General features: G+C 35.4%; 1 protein-coding gene across 1 annotated transcript; it reads right to left on the bottom strand.

The window, feature by feature from the left end:
* Nucleotides 1–1,081: 1,081 nt before the first annotated feature.
* Nucleotides 1,082–25,510, bottom strand: LOC111056316. Its single transcript, XM_022343672.2, has 4 exons — nt 25,142–25,510; nt 4,831–4,986; nt 2,803–3,741; nt 1,082–1,438 (listed from the first exon to the last, which is right to left on the bottom strand). Exons 1-4 carry the CDS (start codon nt 25,292–25,294, stop codon nt 1,097–1,099), a joined length of 1,590 nt encoding a protein of 529 aa, XP_022199364.2. The 5' UTR covers nt 25,295–25,510; the 3' UTR covers nt 1,082–1,096.

The following is a 25,510-nucleotide window of genomic DNA, read 5'->3' as shown; positions in this document are numbered from 1 at the left end:
TAACTTGATCTGCTGAAACCTTGAAGAATTCAGAATAGGCCTATAACCATCCTCGGTGAATTGAGAATCAATAAGCCAAATTTCAAGTTAATCAGCCGTGAAAATGCGTCATTCGTGTGCTTTCTTTCCCGTACATGTTCAAGTCGATTCTTCCCTTTATTATATTTATAGATAACAATAATAATATATAAATATTTCATACGAAATCAAATAGTAAATAAAATAACAAATTATTGCATTAGCTAATAGCTGAATAGGGAGATTTAGAAAGATAAATTGAACTAGTTGAAAAATTACGTAAATCATTTATATAAATATGAGAGTGGTGACAATTTATTATTGAAAATTCACAGTAAGTTTTTGTTATAGAATTAAAGAATTTGATTGGAATTTTTATAAAACAATAAAAAAATAATGGCAAATTTATAAAACAATAACATGGAAATAATACAAAACCTGCAAGTGAAGCTCCCGCTTCTAGGCACGACAATTCTGGCAGCTTGATTACTTTTTTCAACTCTTGCATACCTTTTGGGACACACAGCCTTATGCCTGTAATTCTCCTTATAAGTCGCGAAATCTTTCAAACAATACGGACACCGTTTCGAGTTGAAAAAGACACCACACGACCGCAAATGACTCTTCAGTCCAGTCATTTTTTGGAAGTTTTTCGAGCACCTGGGACATTTGAGGCGGGGGGTGGGAGGTGTAATATTATGGAAAATGAATAGATGCTGATTGAGAGATCGACGATATCCAAACTCTTTCGAACAAATGTTACAAGTGAAAACCGTTTGTTTCTCACCACTATTTATCTCCGGTTCAAGACTCTCAGTTTCCAACCTAGGTTGTTTCTCAGGAGGGGGATGAGATTGTTCAGGAGGGGGATGAGATTGTTCAGGAGGAGTATAACTCTCATCTATAGGCTCCGGACGTCTTTCTGCCCGCTCCAATTCTTTCAAATTGAACCCGTGGTTCAGTTTTACATGACTCTGCAAATTCCTCCTATGTTTGAACGATTTACTACAACTCATAATAGGGCAAACATGGTATTCCACCCCGTTCTGTATCGACACAGAAGCTGGCTTAACATTATCTAGTTTGGAGGGGTCACAGGGGGTCCCAGGATGGGTTCTTCAGGCACGGGCTTCCCCAAACTTTTAAAAAGTTTCACGTTGTTCTGGTGTTTGAGTGACTTACAGTGACGGATATACTTGAGATAATTGGGGTAGGTACCCCCGCATGGTTTGCAGGGTACCTTGCCCTTTTTGTAGGAATGTCTCCTGTACTTCCGTTTTTTCTTGTAGTTGTGTTGGTCGACTTCCGGCTTGTAGTCGACGTCTGCTGTGGGTTCGTCGGTCGCCCAGTCGTCCTTGGACATCGATGAGACCTCGTAATCGTCAACAGTGCCCGGGCTCATTGGTTCCTGCTTCACGATCTGCAAATTGCAAGTTCCACAGTTCAAAATTCATTAAACATCTATATGCATAATATATATTGTTGTATATGTGAAAATTTTATACTAAATTAGGCTATTGAGCAACAGACCAACACTTCAAGAAGAATAAAAACTTAGGAAGAACATTCAAGAAAAATAAAATCTTGGTAGACGAAAATCACAAAGTTAGGATAAATTAATAAAAAAAGATAATTCTATATTGAATTTGGATAGAGTACATAGAGAAGATTTGTAAACATTTTTTTTGCAAACTAATGAGCAATTTTTTTCTAATATAATAATGGTTTGAATATTAATAAAATAGTTATATCTTAAATATTGAATGAATATTGATATGAATAAAATATGAATAAGGTGTTTCTCACCATGACTACTACTTCTACCAACTAACTTGAAATTTACAATAATTATTAAAAGACTAGCAGGTAACCTGTGCTTTGCAAGGGTTTAATAAGAAACTTGACAAACTGATAACTTGATCTGCTGAAACCTTGAAGAATTCAGAATAGGCCTATAACCATCCTCGGTGAATTGAGAATCAATAAGCCAAATTTCAAGTTAATCAGCCGTGAAAATGCGTCATTCGTGTGCTTTCTTTCCCGTACATGTTCAAGTCGATTCTTCCCTTTATTATATTTATAGATAACAATAATAATATATAATATTTCATACGAAATCAAATAGTAAATAAAATAACAAATTATTGCATTAGCTAATAGCTGAATAGGGAGATTTAGAAAGATAAATTGAACTAGTTGAAAAATTACGTAAATCATTTATATAAATATGAGAGTGGTGACAATTTATTATTGAAAATTCACAGTAAGTTTTTGTTATAGAATTAAAGAATTTGATTGGAATTTTTATAAAACAATAAAAAAATAATGGCAAATTTATAAAACAATAACATGGAAATAATACAAAAGGTGAATGGATCCAATCAATTTGATCAACATTCATGAAGTTGATCAGTTTACAAGCTTTTACTAGTTCTACTGGTTGAATGTAATAAATAATATAACATCAAAGTACGAAATATCAACTCAAGTTGTGAGTGAAAATCGTTTCGCTTTGTCATGATGACAACATTCAGTCTGATCAAACCTTCACACCAAGGCGGAACGATCGTAACACACAACATGAGTGACAGTTTTCTACTTTAATATGTGTTTATAATTCAACTACCGCTTTTGAAAACCCTACATTAATGGGGAGATACGAGCGGAGTATAAAAAATGAAAATTATCAAGGTGACCAAGATACTAACCAAAGAATAAAATGATTAAAATCAATATACTAACCTAACCAAAGAATAGAATGGTCAATGTAATCAATATACTAACCATCGACGTGGCATCCGATTGTGTTATACTGCTGTTGACAGTCATCGCATCAGGATCAACATTGCTCCCCGCAGTCCCGTTCAACAGCCGTTCATGCTCCTCAGTGAACGGATCCCCCTCGAACCGCTCCCCGCCAAAATCATCCTTCAACGAAAACGCCTCAATCATCATTCCGTTCTCAGATTTGCCCGCCGTGACGTCAGCGCCGTCGAACCTTCTCGAACTCCTCGTCACCATTCCAACCACCTGCACATCCCTCTGTTGACTGTGGCTGCCTTCCACAACAATTCCCACATCATAGTCCTCATAATCATCCTCCTCATCACCGACATCTACAAACGGTTCCACCGTATCGAAGTCCTCACTAGCCCGCCGCTTCATTTCAAAGTCAATCATGTGAATCAAACTGGCTTCCTCGGTCTTGACGACACACCCTGTAGAAGCTACACTATTTTCGTCCACCAAACCTTCGATCTCATGATCTGATTGTACACCATCTTGTGTCACAACATCATCACCTTTCAACAGTTTCAAATCCGGGGCCAGTTCATCGCTGAAATCCGCAATCATCAGTTCGTCTTCGTCAAGTTGTTGGGGTGGTTTGTCAACTACGTCACCTTCCAAAGCTTGTTCCAGTAAGGATTTGCCGTGGATCGGAGGCTCCTGAACCTCAACATTACTTCCAACATTTTCTGCATCGTTACTTTGTTCTGGAGTAATTTCGAGAGGATCCCTTGCGTTGGACTCAAAAAAACTGATGTTGCTGTCCTCGTGATGATCTTGATTCTCGATGACGGATGCGGATTCCGGAGCATCGATCCTCGGATTCTCGAAGATGGGTGCTGGTGAGGGGGGAGCAGCAGTGTCGTTGGAGTCATCATCACAGACTATGACGTCATCGCATTCAAAGTCATCGATGGGTTCTTGTTTGATTATTATCTGTGCGGAAAAAGACAAATAAATTATCTTCATGAATAAATTTGTTTCCTACCTAACATTGAGTGCTCAATCATTTACTTGAAGATTAATATAGTTCAAACTAATTTACTGAGATTATGTTTTTAATAAATTAAGTTCTTACATAATATTGAGTGCTCATTCATTTACTTGAAGATTAATATCGTTCAAACTAAATTACTGAGATAAGTTTTCAATAAATTAAGTTCTTACATAATATTGAGTGATTATTCATTAGTCTGAAGATTAATATAGTAAAGATTAGTATAGTGGAAGATTAATAAACTACATTACTGAGATAAAGTTTGTAATTATTCACTATTGTAGGCTGAGTGTTAAACATGTGACACAATTGAGAGAGCAATTATTATTATTATTATTATTATTATTATTATTCAAGGTTTCAGGTATAGAAGTTACATTTACTCTAGAGACTTCTTTTGAGACCATTTAAGAGAATGATTTCATTTTTCTTATGTAATATTCACTTTAAAATTACCAAATATATTTTTAAACTGAATAAGAGAATATTTGAGAAGAAAAACTACTGTCAACAATTCAACACTTGATGTGCTCATGCACAATTCATGAAATTTTTCATAATTAAACTAATTTAATGCAATTCGAATTATTGTTAATTTAATATCCTGGGTATTTTGTAAAAGGACATAATGCATTTAAGAGATTTCCCAAAAAAATACTGTCAATTATGATTTAATTCCAGTTATTAATATGCTATTCTAAAAAAATACTTGAATTACTATAATGCCAAAAAGAATACTAATTTAAAATATGTTGATATTCCAGTAATTATTATGCTACTCTAAAAAATACTTGAATTACGGTACTACCTATAATTCCAAAAAGAATACTAATTTCAAATCTGTTGATATTAACATGAAAACCTATACTCAGATTTGTAATCATGGTAGAATTGACAACTTCAATTCATCTAGCTTTTTATGATGTGTTTGATTACTAATTTTCATCTATTTTTGGATGAGCAAAATGAATTTACTATTACTTTTCTATTATTTTTATTTTGATAGTGATTTACTTCTATGGCCATACCTCACTGGTTGCTGACTTATAGCGTTCAGTAGTCTTAATCCAGGAGGTGAGTTTTGTCTGAGCTGTGTCGCAGGCGGTCTTGAACTTATGCCAGGAGTCCACCTGATGCACACAGCCCACGCAGATCTTCTTGGGCAGTTCATCGTTCCGATTGACCTGCACGCAAAAAATAACAAAATTAAAGAAAAAATCATTAGAAATCATCAAGGAACAATACTATTTAGAAATACAGTCATCAAATAGATCGAGAGAAACAATAACAAAACAATTTTTTGTCCCCTCCCAATCATTTCAATGACAAGTGTTTGTACAAATGATGCAGAATAAAGTATAGGCTAATAGGAAAAACAGAATAAGCAATATTACAATACAGTATTCCTTGATTTCTTTCAATACAAATTTTTACGCTCCACTAATATCCTACACTGAATGGCCAGCTGATTCCTATACAGGAAATTATAGGAATTCTCCAGCGGTTTGGAATTTCGCCACAGAAATTCCTGCAGAGCAAGCACCACCATGAGTCATCATACCTCATCATGAGTAATGCGCCATTACTCAGATTACTAATGCCTGACACAGATTTTCAAAAGGCAAATGAACTTTTGCAAACTACTTGAATAGGTACTCATAAGAATTATACGATCATTTTCTATAATTCCTTGTGAATAAACTTCGTGAAAAGAATAACAAGAATTATTAGTGAATCAATCACGATTAAAAAGCACTGAAGATTGACCTGAGAACCTGTTATATTACGAAATACTAAACGCATAGCAATATGATGACAAGAGAGGGCAGCTTATTTAAATGAGCTGATCTTGGCTATAAAAATAAAATTTCTTATATTATAGGTCTATTTACCATGATTTTCTATGATCTGAAGTGAATGCATCTGCAATGCATAACCAAAACCAATATCCTAGATTCACATGGAGTTGTCTGCATTGCGAACCAAAAAATAAAATATATATTCAGGGACCTTTGTTTCATAAGAATTTAAGCGGGGAATGGCTGACAGTAGAATGCAAAATTTGACAAACCTTGTTTGGTTTGGTGGGGTGACGCCCTAATAAGCTCCAGGCTTGGGGCATGAGTAATCGGTGGCATGATGATGGTGATGGTGATGATGAAAGATGAGTGGATCTACAGAAATAAAGCTATAAGGGAGTTACGAACCACTGCCTTTGGAAGCGATTCCATACATTGCCGGTCTATGCATGTCAACTGCGTCTACACATTTGATAATGTCAGCTCTTCCCGTTTTAACAGACTACCAAATTATTTTAGAAGGACATTTCATTTCATATATTTCACTAATTAGTTATTGCAAATCTGTCACAGAAAATAGAGTTTTCGGGTGTTTTACAGACTAATTTCATCAGAAATTTGTTCAGTTTCCTGGAAGCCATACAAGGACTTCCTATGTAACATGTCCCAGGCTGAGAAATACAATATGTGTTATTTTGCAAGAAATCAATAATCAAAGTTGTTAATAATTAAACATTGGTGAAAAACTTCACTACAGGCCTCCTCTGACATCTAGGGTCAGGACTGCAAATAGTTTTCAGAATACAAATAAAATATACGGAAGGGAATCATTTAGCAAAACGTTATACACATCTTGCAGGATTCTCAAATCCAACTAAATTGTGTATTCCTACACAACAGGTCACCTTGAACATCCAGTGATTTCTAATGATTTGTTAGCTCAGCAGTTAAAGGTCTAGCAGTGTGGCATTCAGTTCACGCATAGCCTACATCATTCATGGCCGTCGACAGGCAATCCAAAATGGCTGCCATACGATAGCGAGCCAAGCCAAGCCAGCCGATCGATCGTCAACAATTCCCAAACAGGCAGGCAGCGTCAGAGCTGAACAGAGAAGCAGAACCAACCACTTCCACCACACGAGTGTACAGTGTGGCAAGAGAAGCGTTTCAATTTCCTTTTCATCGAGTAGGAGCTGACTGCCTGGGTGTAGTATTGCAGCAGCAGACCCCTGCCTAGAATAGAACAGCATTTCCCCATGCCTGGTGCGCTGCTCTTATCAGCCTGTGCTCATTTCTTCGAGTGGAGAGCTTGCCCTGCCTGAATAACAACGCACTGTTGCCGAGTTGCCGAGCCAAGCAAGTCAACCAACAGCTGCTCCTACTGTAATTTTGTCAGAGCTCAGCCATTATCAGAGTCACTCCTCTCTCAAGGTCTGTCTGCGGTGTGGTTTTGTCACCACACTCAACCAACAGAAATGCTGTAGAGTGTAGACCTACCTCTCCCATTCCGTTATCACTCATAGAGCTTTCTCTCTGACAGTATTTCGTCTCAACTGTACATTTGTACACCTGTACGATGCAACTACATAATAGCTCATGTGAGACTAACATGGTTCTATTTGGTTAGTCTATAGGATTATCTTGGAAAAACTTGGCAAATTCAGCTACGTGTTGTAGCTGAGAAAAGACAAATATTGTTGAATTTATACACGAATCATTGATACCAGACATTGGATATTGGAACCAGAGATAATAGAACTGAATAAGATTCTTATTCTTTTCTCTCTGATTGGAACAATAGTTGAAGAAGACGTACGAGTACTTTCTCAAGCTCTTCCAAAAGAAAGTTGAAAAGGCTACAAACCTCCCCCCCCCCTAACTCACTCATCAATCCCACACAAGATGCACAAAAAACACAAGTGAATAGTCACATAAATCAAAATTATTTCGGGTGCAGAGCTTAGAAAATGTTTGAACATTCTACAACATCATTAAATAATAAAGGTAAACGTTGTCAAGTGTGTATTGACAGTAACAGGAAGACAATAATTATTATTTGAGAAAAAAATACTATTGAGATCAAATCTAGTAGATTTGACAACAAAGGATTTATTGAATTACTAATATACAGTATGCTTACACAAGCATGTAAAAGTCGCCGTATTTTATCAAAGGCTTCAAAAGAGCTTTTGAACTGGACAACTTATTCTGCTGACAAAATATAATTGCTGAAACACAATGGATACTATCTCATCAGCATTGAAATAGTCGTATTTCAAAGGGAAGCCTAGGAGAGGAAACTACGGAAATATTTTTTGAAACACATTTTGATCAAATTGGCCTTGATGAAATTGAGAACGAAATTCCTTTTCAATAAGAATACAACTCTAAGAAATAATTTGAAATGCCAATTTATAAACATTGAAAGATGTTACAACTTGCAATTTATAACATTCGAAACCATCACGAGAGAAACAACGATTTAAAATACAAAATTATAAAAGTAATATCGTGAGCAACTCGATATCATCAATATGATTGATGAATTAATCAAATACTGTAAATGTAATATAAATATAAAGTGAATATACATGTACTTCAGATATAGGCCTATATAACAATAACAGATAGATATAATTCAGTCACTCAATAATATTTTATCGTAAAAGCCAATAATCATACTATCAAAGTAAACCATTGAATTAGACTAGACTATTGTAGTAAAAATAGTGAAGAATGAGTAAATGTGTTTTCTTATCCTTTCCTTTCAATAAACAGCATTATTTCAAAAGCTTCATTAGAACCGGAGTAGGTACGAATGAATTGAATGACTAGACAGGTCTATTTCCAGTCTACTCGTAATCGAAGGAGACCTAATATAAAATGATTGTCTTTGATATCACCATAGAGTAGTCTAAATAATAGCGTTCAATCATCTGTCGGAACTGTTGTAGTAGTAGTAGTAATCATTTGTCTCTGATATTACCTACAGTTCCAAAATCCTGAATAAGGGATGGATTGGGGGCGTGGAGAGGAGTACAATGACCTTCACAAAAACGCGCTGGCATGGTATCGCGCAACTGCTCATTTCACCTGCCTATACAAGTAGTAGCATATTCCCCTCATTATATTATTTAGCCTTCACAGCGTGTTTGAAAACCAAAAACTTGGCGAAGTGTTTTTAACAAAGATATATTCATTACAGTTCATACTGGTGCTCTCATGTCAACGAATACTGCATTAAATTTCGCAACACGAAATATAAGGAGAATTTCTTGAGAGCTTTGTTGATATTTATATTTGAATTGAGGAACTTGAGAGGTAAAGAAAAGCTCATTATTCGACATGTTTTCATCACAGTTCTGAAAGTTGTGCTTAACATACTGTGTAATTGTATGGTTTGATCTGAAAATCTTTATTCTAACATAAGATTCTTTGACAAATACCTAGGTTATTTTTCAATAAAAAAATCCAAACAGATTCTATAACAATATGTATTTTGAAACCTCGATACTAAATTTATTAGAAACCTAGTTATTAGATCAATTGTGAACATCAAATGAGAATACCTTCTTAGTTATATCAACTGCTCGAAAAACGTAGGAAGTCTAATAGTTTTTAGTGGTATTGACTATCCCAAACATGCCTTCAGGAGGATGCTAATGAGGCTAATAGAGTTGGCTCAAAGGTCACAGTACTCATTCAATGCAAACAATATTAGAACAACACTCTCGACCAGTAAAGAACAGTCAACTGGACATAAGCGACTAATGTTGATGAATCTGATTTATCACAGTATTACACTTCAGAAAACGTTCTTCTATTCAAGAAATTATGAAATGCTCAAACAATTAATAAGTGGTCAAATTCGACAACGCACAATAAGCTTTTCTATTAGGTCTATTGACAGAATGATTTTCACCATCAAGTATTATGAATATAAATTTTGGGCCAATATTCGAATATCTTCATCTGTCCCAAAAAACATTTTAGTCTTTGTTGACTTGGAACCCTATAATATTTTATTCACTGTACTAATTATTGGTTATGGTTTAATTATTTATTTATTTATTTGTGGACAGAATCACAAATCATATAAATATGATTAGGAAGGAACAACAGGCTTGGCCCAAATCTATTCCATTCCCAAATTTTGATAAATTAATAAAATGTCCAAAATTAGAATAGTGATAACAGAGAAAATCTGAAGCAGCTCATAGACAGGGAAAGAAGATACGGAAAGTTGATGGCAGGCAGTACTTGGACCACCCACGTGAACCAAACTGCAACTGGCCCAGGAGTTGCAGGTAGAAGGAAACAGGTTTGGTTTCACTGGCCACCATTAGTTACTTGCCACTGAAGAGGCAAGTATTCCTTTAGGCAGGGATAGTAGGCCTACGCGATAAGTACTGGCTGTCAGTAACTTACTGTCTTTACATTCTCTTTCCATGGACCATTGCCTATCCATGTACCTAAACTACTCAACAGAAGAATCAACCATTTTTGATCCCTTCTCTTAATATTATGTAAATGGTGGTGCATGTTATCTAAATTTAGCTTATTACCCCACAAACAAATCCAATACACTAGGACTAGCATAATCCTACTAGAATTTCTGAAGGATATCCTCCAACCTTGGCATAGCACAACAAAAGAACAAAGACTTTTCCCCTAACAAATAGACAAAACCCTGGTTATATTAACCCCGTAATCTTCCTTTGCAGTATAACTTGTTTGGTAATTAAATCTTTTTTGGAAATTATCCTAAACTTGCTACCAACCTAACAAAATTAGTCAGAACCCTGGTCTGGAATGGTAGCCCTAGCAACTGTTATCTCCTGTTGAATACAGCTCTCAATAATCACTAATAGAAATGAGGAATGAAGGAGAAAAGATTAGCGAAAAGTCAAAGACAGTTGATGAAAAAACTTTTCTGATACAAATGAGAAATGGAGAGATGGCGGCAACAAACTTGATCATGATCTTTGCTGCGAATGGGGAATGGAGAGAAGATGTAACGAGGCATCGAAAAGTAAAAGACAGATGATGATGAAAATAGCGCAGAACCATGACGCTTATAAGCTAAGAGGATGCCAAGCGAGCTGGCAACAGATGAAGAGAGTAGATTTGAAGCCATGTTTGAGATGGAAAGGGGAGCGCAGCCGGATGATGGTAGTGCATGCGCGTTGGAAAATGACCCCTGATGATGCCATACCAGCTCCCACAACATAGATATACGGTCCCACGTCGACAACGCCACTAGCTATCACAATATAGATATACCGGGCAACACATTGATGCCTGAACAGTTGTTGAGCAACGAGGCTTCTTTTGAGCAGCAGAGCAGTGCAGTTCTCGGTTCTCGCCTTCTCCCAGCAGCATTTCACAGGCTTCCCACTGAGTTCTCTGGCCTGGCAATCTTGCCTGCCTGATTATGGCTGAGAACGGAGGACCCTTTCTCTCCACACTGCTGTGAAGAAAAAGTTACGTAGCCTGTAGCAGCAATGCGAGGGTCCAAACTCTCTTACCGCTTTCTGCTTGTTTGATACATTACGATCGCAGCCATCTTATATTGAACTAAATTTAGAAGTTACTTAATTTGGAAGTGTTTGGATTTCTTGATTCAAAGAAGTTCTAGTGTTGACAAAATGGACATAAGTGGTTCTGCAGTACTATTATTAAAATTCAATGTAATACATCAACACCTTGACAAAGGTTGAAGAAAACCTAAAATACTTGAAAATGAGAAGGTTGTAAATACTTGAAAATGATAAGGTTGTATTCTTGGTTCAAGCGGTGACAAAATCCAAGATAGAAATAGAACTGCAATATTTCGATATTATACAAATTCAACCTTGAAAATCACAGGGAGTTTTGATTTTGTTTCCACCGAAATCCAAAATTGTAAAACCAAGAAAAGAAACTAGACGTTCAAGTTAGGAAATATTAATTCAAATCAATTTAACTACCATCTTGAAGAAAACCACGAAACTAATACGAGGAAATCTATACATTGGAATATTTTTTTTGACATTGACGTGACAAATCAATCTGTTGGCTATATTCTAGCAGACTGTTTTCACTTGAAATTTTAGATTCCTAGTGTATATATGAGAGTAATCGACTTATTTCGTATCAATGGAATACGGAACTAATGATTACGAAAATACTAATCACTGTATTATTTATTTTCAACAAGAAATAATATCGAAATATTTAGTGAGTTTTTGAAAGATTAGGTGGTAAAGGATGGGGACGTGATAAATTTCTTGTCGAGCTACAGAAGTGGAAAAATGCATTCAGAAACAACTTCCTGTGAAACGATCTCTTCAGAGCATTCTTCCATCACACCGTCATTTCATAAGACAACAGCTACTATAGTGAGATTCACTTTAACTGACAGCATAGGATGAACGGGAAGAATCGATGTTATTTCCAAGGGATACTGACTGGCAGTTTAGAGTGAATCTCACTTCAGCTATATTCAAAATATCTCGCGCACACTGAAAAATCATACCATGTTTGAAATTAAAATTGTGATACAACATAACATGTAAACCAATTTTTGAATATACGAATGAATACGAATGAAAACGAAAAAATCTGGTGTAGCGCACTCACACAGCTTTCCTTGCCGTTATGAAAATTGATCACCTGACGCTAGTGTTCCCGCGCATCTCAAGTCTACTATTCAAAGATTTGAGCCAGCTGGTGCACTACCTCCGTAAACAGTTTACGGAGGTAGTGGCTGGTGACAGGGCAATAACGCTGGAGACACACATGAGGTCTGCTACCTCTTCATAGTGAATGATTTAATAGAATCAACAATAATATATTTGCAATTGAATAATCACATCTTCTCGAATTTAAAGCTTATTTTCAATTTTAGGTGAAATGAAAATGTTACTGAACATTAATTGTAGAGATTTTCATGCTCAATCTACTCCACTTGATTTTTTTTTTGTTTCAATTGTATCTGAAGCCTGATAATTGGGTATCTATCTGCATTGATGGGGCGGAGCTCCTGAAATTTTTACAGATATGGGACTTGTGGCAGTTGATAGAGCTTATCGATGACTATTTTAGGCATGAATTTTGATCAAAATCGTTGGAGCCGTTTCCGAGAAAATCACGAAAAACCCTGTTTTTGACAACATTTTCGCCATTTTAGCCGCCATCTTGAATTGCATTTGATCGAAATTGTTCGTGTCGGATCCTTATAGTGAAAGGACCTTAAGTTCCAAATTTCAAGTAATTCCGTTAATTGGGAGATGAGATATCGTGTACACAGACGCACATACACTCAAACACACACACACACACACACACACACACACACACAAACCAATACCCAAAAACCAGTTTTTTGGACTCAGGGGACCTTGAAACGTGTAGAAATTTAGAAATTGGGGTACCTTAATTTTTTTCGGAAAGAAATACTTTCCTTACCTATGGTAATAGGGCAAGGAAAGTAAAATACGAATGAATACAATCTAGTATGAATACTAGATAAGATAAGCATGGATACTGGATAACTTAACACGTAAACCAATTTTTAATGACGTTTTTTGATAGCATCCTAGAAAAATACGAATGAATGCTATCAAGTCTGAATACTAGTTAAGATAAGCGTGGATATAGGATACTAGACGATGTTTGCAAAAAGATGAGCATGTTGCCCACAGAGGCTCTAAACTTGTACGTGGTTGATAAACTCAGGAACAATTATAAGATGTCTTCAGTTCAATACCTTTTTCTTGGCATAATATTAATTTGATTTGCAGAAAAAGTCCCTTGCCCCACCACGTTTCTAAATAACTCCATAACATTGATAGAGTTTAACAAAATACTAAAAATCTATACTAAAATTTATATTGCAAACAATCATTAAATGAATCACCAGATTATGATTAACTCAAAATAAATTGGAAAGCATAGGCCTAAGCAATGCAAAATGAAGTTCAATGCACTGTATGAGAATAGGCTATATTTATATTATTGGAGAATGGAGGATGATGATCTCAAGGGCCTTGGCCTTGGAGGAAAGTTGAGTTAACAATAACTTTAAAAACAATAATTTATTGCCAAAAGAACCAAAACTCATGTAAGTCATAAAGCAGATGTTTCCACAAACATTTATAAAAGCAGTATCAACATCAATATGTGTGTATAGAGATGAAGAAAATCAATCATAATGAATAATGAAATGGAGCATAGTCTGAGAATTGAGGAAGGGAAGATTGGTCGATGATCAATTATAAAAATGTGGACGATGAAAAAATTAATCCTGACAACATAATGCAGATCGGAGAAAGCAGAAAACATCACGAAAAGAAAAATTATGATTGAGAATTCATTCTAAAATGAATCCCAAATAGATTGAAAAAATGATTAGAACATTGAGCCATAAGAGATTCCATAATAGAGCAAATGGAATCATTAGAAAAATGAATGAGAATGGATCGAAAAAATGGAACAGAAGGGACAGAAGATGGAAGGGGAAACAAAGAGCCAACACTGGATCTCATATTGCAAAACCAAGAACGGGCAGAATTGAAGCAAACTGACGCGTTGAAACGTAGGTAAGAGAAAATTCAGGGCAGCAGAGACAGCTGCCAAAGCAGGGATGATCACATTTTCCCTGAGGGAGAAAAGCAGGATTCAATGGAAATGGGCGGTACTTGATGGCTGGGAGTGAGGTGGGGCGGAAAGGGGGGTGGTGAACACTGCAAAGTTGGGAGCCATCAAATTGAGCACCAGCCGGGGACCATCGATCCAAAAAATGGCCAAGTGTACCCTGTTCATAACGTTCGGCTCTCTTCATTATAATACAAGGAGGGAAATCAATAATATCTAGAGGGTTTCTCTGGACAGCCAGCAGAACCCTGACCATGACAGGTTTGAAAGATGGGGAGTTGTGTGGTTAACAACTAAATGCAATACCATTTTATTCTGGACAGAGGTTGAGCATAACATCAGGGCTGCCATTACCTTGAGCCGGGCAACTCAATGTGGCAACACTGCATCTGACAAAGAGAGCAGCAGCATTGAGCGTGCGACTATGACCTGAAATGCCTTTTCCGTTTCAGTCTCTCATGACAGAGGTAGACTCGGAAACTTTGAAGAGCTCTCTTCTTTGCCTTAGCAATGTGAGCCACCTAACGACAGAAATAGTTTTCGAACGCTGATGGAGGAATGAAACATCCGATATGAGTGGAGAGAAAGTTGTTCACTCACACATCACAGGCATGTCTCACAACGTTTTCAAGGAGTTTCTTATCATGTTTGTTGTATCTTCAATTTTTCCTTATTGGACGTGTCTTTCGTATTACAACTAATGAGTAATGGGTCTCATATCAAACAGAATATTAAAATTCACTTCCAGATAATTTTGAACCCACATAAATTGTAGGTCTGATCATCATTTCTTCTATTAGCTTTGACATTCGGTAGTCATCATCTTCAACAAAAAATATTACAAGGTCATTACTATCAAACATGCCTAACTGAGGGCATGGCTAACCTATGTGGGTATCAAACTCAAATAAAAAAATATATGAGGGAGAGGTACTCTGTACATTGGAGCTTGAAATACCGTTTTTTATTTGTTTTGTTTGTATTTGTTTACAATTTTGTATACAAAACACTTTAGTCAACTATGAAATTATAGGTTCAATTGTATTTACTCATGCATCAATTATGTAATACATGAATACATGGACTTTTAGACGAATTATACACTTATCTTGAAGTTAATAATGTAAATACTTCGTAGATCCATTAATGACCTTTGAATAGATCTACTTGGTATATCTAAAGGTACAGTTTTCGGCTGCGTCTGTTGGTCTTCTCTAATCACTCTAATGAATTGTTTTTGTGTATCATCTTGAAACAGGACAACTGGAGTGGGTTTGAGTTTCAGGTGCAAGTCTGCGGTTATATCATGTATGTAGCCTATTATGATAGGTACATGCGGTTACTTTATCATAAGATTCAAAAGGGTTCAAAGTACCGTAACAATCTAGGCTACTAAAACTTGAAGCTTGATAAGAACTTCTAAATTCCGTAAGAGAGCATCAAATTGTAATCAAAACTTTATTAGGATGTTCTTTCGTAACATTCGAGGCTTCTTCAAAAAAACTTGAGATCAAGGAGAACTATGTAAAGCAAACATCAAGTAGTTAGATTAAAAGCTACGAAAGAGGATAGAATACAATTTCTACAAATTAATGTGAAAATATATTATTGCGGCTATCTTTCTCAAATTCTCTTTACACAATACTACGTTGCAAACGACACTTTGCACGATATTACGTATCTGTGGAATCAGCATTAAACTAGATTCCTGAAAATAACCCTCTTCATTGTAAATTTAAATCTGCAAATTGTACTTGCAAATCTTTTACAGATAATAGGGTGAATTTGTGAACACAATTTAATATTGAATTTGACCACAATCGTTGAGTTTCCTGTTGAACCTCCTATCAAGCAAACCTGATTCAAGCATTTATTTGCTATTGAAAACCAATAGAATGTAATGCATATTCATTTCAACATTGACTTGAGCTTGTATGGTACGATAACAAATAATATAACTCAAAGCTTTACTCAGCCAAATGGCGTTGCAAATTGAACGGACCAACAATAATTATTATCGTCAATAGAATTCTTCAAAACTACCACGTCACTACCCAACACGTTCCCAACAGCTTGTTGAAAGATAACTCAGCTAATAATCTCCCATCAAACCAATAGAAACATCAACAGCCATTATCCAATGCTTTGGTGAGCATTTATACTGTAAACCTATTAGAAACTGTTATCTACTTTTAGCTACTTGAAAGCTGAATTCACTTCAATGGCATTTCTTCTCTTCAAATGAGAATCGTACAGTAATTGTGGATAAATTCTCAGTCTAATATAGTATATAAAGAACAACCGAATTCTTGGAACAATCTTTTTGAGTTCACCTTGAAAAACGTTTAATACAAGTTAGTATTCGAAATCAAAGGAATATGGAATACCATGTGGTTCTATTGGTTTTAAGGAAAGGTGATTCATTTTTAAGATCAGTTATCTATCAATAAGCTTAAGCTAACGTGCTTGGTAATGACAATAACTTGGCAAATTGAAGCTCCACAATAGAGCTAGAATATATATTCAATAAATATCTGACTCTGATAATGACAGACAATCTTTAATTCGGAAAATGTTGACAAATTCTAAATTATAAGTCGCCAAAATAACATGAAAGAAGTCTTGGTTCAACTCCAACAATCTACCATGACAGAATTTTGGTTGGCTTTCATACTTCATACTTATCTATAAAGCATTCTCGATTCTACTTATTTTAGAATGACAAAATTTCAGTACAGCTTTTGAAGACCCACTACCTGAACAATAGAACTTTCACAATGTTCACAACAGTCGTTTATTGTCAATTGTCATTGTACGTTTTCAAGTGGTCTGTGAACAAACGAAACAATTGTCGAAGTCTAAAAATAAACATGGAATTTACGTTGATGATTATTGACACTGAACAGCAGATGAGAAGATGATAAAGTGCCAGAAGAACGTTGATTGTTGAGTCTCATCAAGCATTCTAAATTGAAGAAGCTTTAGTTATGCTGATCAATCAAATCAACAATATTGGAGAATATTATTGTTGATCCATTTACTAGTGATTCAACACTCATCAAACGTCATACATAACTGAAAAATAACCATTTATTCAACCTAAATTATCAAGAGAATGTCATTAACACAAATAGAACAGGTTGATTATCGAATAGATAAGAAGAGGAAAACAGGAATTTGGTCAAGTTTCGATATCCTTTTTCGATGAGTAGCAGGACTTTCTTGAAGTACAACATAAATCGTGCACAATTTATTGTTCATAAGAGGGGCCAGAACCCCAATTTTTCGCTTAGGTAAATACTTGAACTCGGTACTATCTTTGGAAGGGTTGCCGCTTGACAACAAGCACCTCCACAGTTTAGTGCTTTCAAAATCACTACCCGGTGATTTGAAACCCACACAAGTTAATTTACCTGACATTATATTCTCGCTTTCCTTCGCGTCAATTTAGAATCAGTTCCTAGTGTTTCGGAGCCCACCTTGAACTGTAGGTTTTTATTCATCCTCCCTCCCATTATCTACGTACAACTGCTACTTTACTGAGACTCATGAGGGCATCATCATAAGAAAAAAGTCTTGATCAAACAAATATTGAAATGTAGCCATTTTAGTTTAATATTTCTTTCTGATGATACCATCGCAGATCTTGGACTTGTGGATAGATAAATAAATGCCTTCATTTCTATACTTTAAAACATAACCAGTGTTAAAATGATAACGTTTTTAGGTGACTTCCGAATAACTGTGAAATGAATTAACACAGTTATTCTAAGCGCTCATGACTACTAAAATAAGTTTCTCTATTGTCATCCTAATACATTCAATTGTGGAATTATTTTATTTCAAGAAATAAAAAAAGCATACATGAAATGGAAAACAGTTTGTTGAATTAATATAATTGATCAAAATACATTATTTTAATAGACACAGGTTGAAGAAAACAATAGAGAAAACATCAAAATCATGAAAAACATCATTTATAATTACAGTATCTCTGTTGAATTCAATCATAATTGAATACAATTCTAAAGTATTTCACTATACAATTCAGTATTTTACAGCAACATCAGCAAATTTTGAGTTTCCGATTTGATAGAAAATTTACCGTCTCTTCCTGTGAGACAACAATGATCATATGATATCCAAGCCAAGTAAAATATCATCAAAAGTTATTTCGTCGATTTTAAAAATTTGCAACAAAAGTTTTGTCTTGACGTTCTGATGAATCACAGCCAAGAAAACTTCAAAAGAAGGCTTTATAACCTAGAAAACAAAAATTCATTTGATAATATATTGAGTATCGTTTCTTTATTATCTCTAGCTTATCGTTCCTTTATTATCTCTTGCTTATCGTTCCTTTAGTATCTCTTGCTTATCGGCTCTTTATTATCTCTTGCTTATCGTTCCTTTATTATCTCTCAAATTAAAAATACTGCATTCTCTTCAATAACAATTTGTTGCTTTGTTACTGAAGGTTGAGCAATCATTCTTAATAAAACATCATTTCTGGATAAAACTACAGAATTTTGACCAACTCTTACCCTTTGAACAAAGAAGCCTCAATTATACCTACCGTTGATTGATTACCCTTGAATTGGCAGTGTATCCTATGTTATACCTAAAGTTATACATAACTTTTAATAGCTATTTTCAAATCTCCTATATTATTTTGAGCTTCCATTTTGTTCCCAACCTCAACTGTAACATATATACAGCCTCGTGATACTGTACGTGGAAGTGGCTGCTCGGGTTGGAAGACATCAACAGGAGAATTTTTAATTACGCTGCCAACCTGGATTCAGTTTGGACGAAATTTCCGGTAAAAAAAGTAAATTCGTATGGCTTTTGTTGGTGGGGAGTCCCTTGCGGGAAGGTCCCACTGTCTGAATATATAATTTAAGCCGTCAATGGTCCTTACGACTGTCATACTTCAGCCGGAACCGACAGTTTAACTAGCCCATCCAGGAGTGATCTGGTTAAAAAACTTTTGGTTGTGAGAGGGTTTGAACCCGGGATCTCTATGCTGCTACGCAATCACTCTATCCACTAGACCACGGATCACTCCGAAAATTCACTCAAGCCTTATAAAGATAAAAAGCAAGAAATAATTTTTCTAATATCAGGATGCATCCTTGCCAAGTTAAGGGTTGAAAAGAAAAGATGTTTTATATTGAAGCTCTTCTACAAAGAAATTCTCACTAATGTGGTGTCCTATAAAGTGCATCACATAAATAAATTTTAATGAAAGTAAGAGGTGCAATCAGTCACTACAGTTATTGATTTTGATGTAAACTTTAATTTTTGTAACACAGTTGCAAAGGTGACTAGGAGAAGGTTATCTATTTTGAGAAAGAGTACAAGAGAATCTTGCAGGAACATCAAGGGATTACCGTACTTGCCTATTAACTTAATTGAAATATCCAAGGAAACATGGCAATCGAATCAAAACTAATCTATTCTTGATCATGGTCCTATTATCGAGTAGTTTTCATAACATTAACATACCAATCACCAAAATTTATAAAATGCAGTAATTTAAAAAACAGCAATCCGTAGAAAGGATTGCTTGATTCGATAATGTATTGCAATTTGACGTTTAGAAAATACTCAATTCATTACAAATTAGATAACTTAATATCAATACATCACTACAGCAAGACAATCATTGATTGAGGATGCTTCAAATTCAAGACTGGTTAGGCATAGGCGGTACACTATGCATGAATTTCAAATACAATATATGATATTCTACTAGCATAGGAATGTAGGATATTCAAGTTTGAATCCATTTTCTGGGATCTCACTTTTAAAGAAAATAGAATAATGAATTTTAATAAATAGAAATGTTGTCAATGTCTGCAGTAGCAGAAGTCTTCGGGGTGATTTGCAGCATTTATTTAGGATTTTCGTTAAATAATAATTATATATTAATTAGCATTTGAATAAATGCATTCTCTATTTAATTCCATCTGTTACTGGTTGGCCGCTATGGCTTCGTATAAAATGAGCGCTGCTATCCAGAGATTGTCAGTTTGGTGTAAGGGTAAGCATTCCTGACTAGCAATTGGGAGGTACCGGGTTCGATTCCCGGGCTGGCAACTAATTTTTGGATAGTAGTTCTCATCGAATTTCCATCTAGCTGTTAACCCTGTTGTCAATGTCTGCAGTAGCAGAAGTCTTCGGGGTGATTTGCAGCATTGATTTAGGATTTTCGTTAAATAATAATTATAAAATATAATAGACAATGGGAGTTTCAGAGCATTATAAACAATCTAGAATTAATCAATACATCCTTCTCAAAACAATACAAGACAGGTATTGTCTTGTTTTGTGACAACTGCGAGAACAGTTTCTTCGCAGTGCGGAGTAATGTCAGAGTTTTGGCCAAAAGCAATCTGACTACCGTGTAGATGGAAGAGGCAACGAAAAAACACAAATAAAGGGAGAAACAACTTTCTATCTGCAAGCAGAATGACTGTACTTTGGAAGAAACAGGATGATAGAGGAAGGAGCGACAAAAACTGAATGATGTCGGAACAAAATGCCAAAAAGGGAAGAGAAGGAGAGCACAGCCGAGCAAGCTGAGTCGATCGCCATCTCTCTCTTCTCAACCTGCATCATCAGAGCATTGAGAAGCCTTCACTCGAAACTCAAAGCCATTTTCTCTTCTGTTCATCGCTAGCTTGCTGCTCGCTTCATTCCTAAAGATTCCCTTCGCTCGAGCATTGTCCAGATCCGGAATGTTTTATCATGTTCTGCTCGAAGCTCTGTGCTCCAGCCAGCAATTCCAATCCCTGAAGGGGAACCAGCTGCGGTTACGCCCAGTTTCAGCCCACGCCAAAAACATTGACCAAACTGCTTGCGTGCCAAGAGGGATCATGTTTTTGGGATAACTCTGAAACACGTCAGCAGTGCTTGCATGTGTTAAGGGCCCTACACACCTACGGATTTGGCTCGCGGATTCGGCCTGTCTTGGCTCGGCTCGGGAGAAATCCGTGAGTGTGTAGGCTCTCCCGGCCGTGCGCGTGTAATTACCAAAAATCTAAATCGCCTAAAAATCGAGATAGCAAAATGTTGATTTCAGATTCGGATTCAGCGCCCTCGAATTAGTAAAATAATTCGCGGGAACTCTAAAATAGTCGAAAATAAAAACTCTGTGAGCACTTAAATGTTATTAATGAAGAGTTCTATTTCTATAAAGAATTTGGTTGAACCAATAGCAAAAAAGTACTAGTACTGTACAATAATAATACCAGTGTTTCCACAAAATTTTTATTAGCTATAGAATAAGCATATTTCAATTTTTTATTTAATAAAAATGATCTCATTTTTATATTATTTTTGTCTACTTGTGTGAAATTGTATTGAGGAAGCTGAAATTGAATCACAATTTTTTGTCTGAATTTTTACAGGATAATATTGAGTATGACAACCTTTTTCAATCAATGAATTGTCATAGTATTTTAAAATACTATCTTACCTAAGATGTAAAGAGTTCTATACCGTACTTATTGGGAGCTGGTTGAGGCGTTACAGTATTTATTTCCGAGGTCCCGGCATGAATTTCAGACAATGTATCTAAGAGTGGGAGAAGTTTTCTGATTTTTGATTCCATATTTGGATTCATCTTTTCAAAGTTTAAAATAAAAAAAGTTTTAAAAATTTTCATGTTTAGACCTGAGCTTTCAAGTGATTAAACACTTCTAAAAACTTTTGCCTGTCCCAAACAGTCATAGCTCCCTTGTTTTCGGGTATTTTCGAAAATGGTTCTTACGCTTTAAAAAAATTTGGGGTCGCTGAATTCAAATCTGAAATCAAAAATCCTCTATTTCCATTATTGGACGATTTAGATTTTGGTGGAGAGGATAGCCTTGAAATGTAGGGCAGGCCGGGCTCACGTTGCTTACTACTGGTGTGTAGTGATTTTGCTCTGAGTCGTTCAAGGACACGAGCCAACACAGGCCAAATCCACGAGCCAAATCCGTAGGTGTGAAGGGCCCTTTACACTTTTCAAGTGAGATGTTTTTGGAAAACACTATCAAAATAGATGTTGAATACTTTAGAAATTAGCTGATGTTGAAATGATGTTTCTGAAATGGCAAGTAACTACGTCAAAGGTGCTTGCATGTATTGTGGGAGGGAAATTTGGTTACGAAACGAAGTGGACACTTTCTTCACTTTCAAGAGAGATGGAAAATCTTGAATAAATTATGTTGAATGAAATAATTTCAAATCAACTACCAGCAGTGATTGAATGTAATGTCAATTGATAAATCTGAATCAGACACCATCGACCTTTTCATTTCTAAGAGAGCTGTTTTTGATGAATACTTTCAAGAGAGATGCTCTTCAAATGCACTTTCATGAGATATCATAGTAGTTTTGATAAATTGATGCTATAAAGAATATGTTTTTGAAAAAAATAATATGAAAATCCTATTTTTATCAAGTATAGCAAAGCCACCAGTTCAACCATTTCAGAAGTGCTTGAATGTAATGTGATGTGAATTGGTAAATTTGGTTAGGTGACTAAATTTGGTCAGTCACAGCAAATATTCTATTGAAAATTGATTTTCTCTTGAATGTGAAATAATGTCAACTTTGTTTCATAACTAGACTTTCCTCCACAATACATGCAAGCACTGCTGACGTAGTTTCAAGCCATTTCAAAAACATAATTTTATGGAACATCAGTTAATTTCAACAGTATCAGTATCCATTATCTGTCTGATGTTGTGAAGATAAATAGATTATCCATCATCTATCTCACTTGGAAGGTTTTACACTTGCAAGCACTGCTGACGTGCTTCTGAGCCATTTCAAAAGCTTTAATAAATGTTTGATGATCAAAAATGTGTTTGAAATGCAATTTAACCAAGTCAGCATTGCTTTACTATCAAGTTAACTGATGGCAGGTCATGGATATGATGTGGGCTTGACTTTACTCACTATTGCCATGCGGCACTATAAATACTACTAAAGTCCGTGCAAACTTTAGTTTGGGGGCCTCATATATGACCAATTTTATTTCAATATAACAATAGGAACACATTGTTCTTTCTCTCGCACTATTAGCTCACAGGCTAACTGGATTCTGTGAGATCTTGCAGTGACACTGTTGGCTACTCCATAAGAGTAATGCTGCAGACTGTATCAAGGATATGAGTGAAGAAAGTAGAGTTATTTCAAGAAATAACGTATTCAAGAAGAAAGTATTTAAATATTTCAGAGCTTTCAAAGGTTTCCTAAAACCAAAAAAAAAAATGATGAAATTGGGATTTTGGGTAGGCTACTTGTTTGTTGAGGATTATTACTCCCACACGTCCTACATCTAAATTTAAGCCCCCGATGCCTCGGGGTAGTGTGATAAATGGGTTCTTGAATTCCTCTTGTTGGAAAGCATTGAAATTGGTCGAGGTTGTGGAGATCAGCCAATCACGTTCAAGACGAAGGATTTTACGACTTTTAAACTTTCCAAAACTTTTTTGGGACACCGGGACTTCGGATGAAAAACCGGGACAATCCCAGTTTTCCGGGACGTCTGGACACCCTAGCCTAAGATCATCTTAACACTTAATTTAAAATTTTTAACCGACTAAGTTACGGTATCTAGAAATTACAAGCATTCACATCTAAGTTAACTTATTATTACACATACTTCTCATGAATCATTCAATTATCATACATTATTAAACCAAAGAAACATAGGTACTAATAAATTATGAGTCAAAGATACCAAAACTAAATTTTTATAATAATGAAACGATTGATTCATGCGCTTCATGCTGAGTTCTGCAAAGTCTAAATTAATCTTTATTCATCTACTTTTCATGTGGTCTACATAATCAAGTAGGTAGGCCTACCTATCATGTAAAAACATGAAGATGGTTATCAGCCAGCCATACTGATAATAATGGTCTTCTCAGTATAACTGTGCTTTCAAGATTTTCAGCGATCAATAAGTCATCATAATTAATGTTAAGCTGTCCTGTGCTGCCTATAAGATACGGTAACAAACATGCTTAGCTATATAACAACAGTGATAGTAAATATTATTGGAAATTGAATATTAATTAGGTAGGTAGTATAAAAAATATGAAGAAGCGAAATGATGATTGACACTTCCAAGTATACGGTACTTATAAAAGTTGACTTTATGAAAAACAGTTTTTCGATAAATAAGCTGAATTTAAAATTTAACTAACTGAAGATAGATTTTGAATTGATAAATCAGGGGTAGAGGAGGGCTCGATGTGAACTGTCACATATACCTGTACAATCATGCAATACCGTAATAATATTTAAGAAAACCTGAAAACATTATAATATTTATTTTTATATCAGTCGTAATAAGTTACTAAGCTTAGTCAACTTGACATAAAAATCCCAAAGTTAATGTAAGCTTGCATCAAGATTTTTCAAACTTCAATGAACTAATTATCATTTAAATAGACCCCTATTTATCAATTCAAATGTGATACTATTGTTGAACAGACACTATAAAGAATTAATATAACTAACAAAGCTAAACATGACCATATTATATTCATAATCAAGTCGCCGACTTTAATAGTCAAAATAAACAAATAATAAGACTTTCAAAGTTATATTAAAGTTCTTAAATTGAAAATAATACCGGTAAATAATTATACTGTACTCAAGAGGAAACTATAATCAAGAGCATGATAAGCATTTATTTTAGCATGAAATTGAATACCTATAATTATATAAATATAAATTTATTTCAAACTGAAGCGTATGTCAACAGAACATAAATTATTGAGGTTAAGTTTGGGAAGCGTACAGATATTCTATTCAGAATACGTTATCAAACATTGTAATGATGAGCAATAATTAGAATGTCAAGATACATTAAAAAACTTATAGAAACAAAATTTCTAACCTCGACAGCAACACAAGCCTTGATCTTATTGGAAAGTGGAATGCAGTCTCTTGACGAATGTTCCAAGCCGAAAATCGGTAGAATTGTCCCTTCTGCTTTCAAACACAAACGGCATATTTCCTCTACATTATAAGCATCCACGTCACCATTCATAATTGCCGAAGTTAGAGTTTAAACCGATTAAAACAGCATGAGAACCCAAGAAAGCTTCTCATGCAGTACAAGCCTTGACATGAAACAAGAACCACAACCACCATTCCTCAACTGATCATGATCAAGAAAACCAACACTACAGACTGCACGCTGCAAGTTTTCTAGCAAAGCAAATGGCGGACAATCTGCTCTGGCGGTATCATTCAATTTTACGCT

Source organism: Nilaparvata lugens, chromosome 10 (assembly GCF_014356525.2).
Source record: "Nilaparvata lugens isolate BPH chromosome 10, ASM1435652v1, whole genome shotgun sequence".
Taxonomy (NCBI): Eukaryota; Metazoa; Arthropoda; class Insecta; order Hemiptera; family Delphacidae; genus Nilaparvata; species Nilaparvata lugens.
The sequence above is the reverse complement of the archived record's forward strand: the minus strand, read 5'-3'. Positions and strand labels throughout refer to the sequence as shown.

Excerpts from the sequence above, each read along its gene's own strand:
- LOC111056316 (XM_022343672.2), bottom strand. The coding sequence starts at position 25,294 with ATGAATGGTGACGTGGATGCTTATAATGTAGAGGAAATATGCCGTTTG. Across the intron at positions 4,987-25,141 it reads AGGCTTGTGTTGCTGTCGAG|GTCAATCGGAACGATGAACT; the intron begins GTTAGAAATTTT and ends TTTTGCGTGCAG. Across the intron at positions 1,439-2,802 it reads AATCGGATGCCACGTCGATG|ATCGTGAAGCAGGAACCAAT; the intron begins GTTAGTATATTG and ends TGCAATTTGCAG.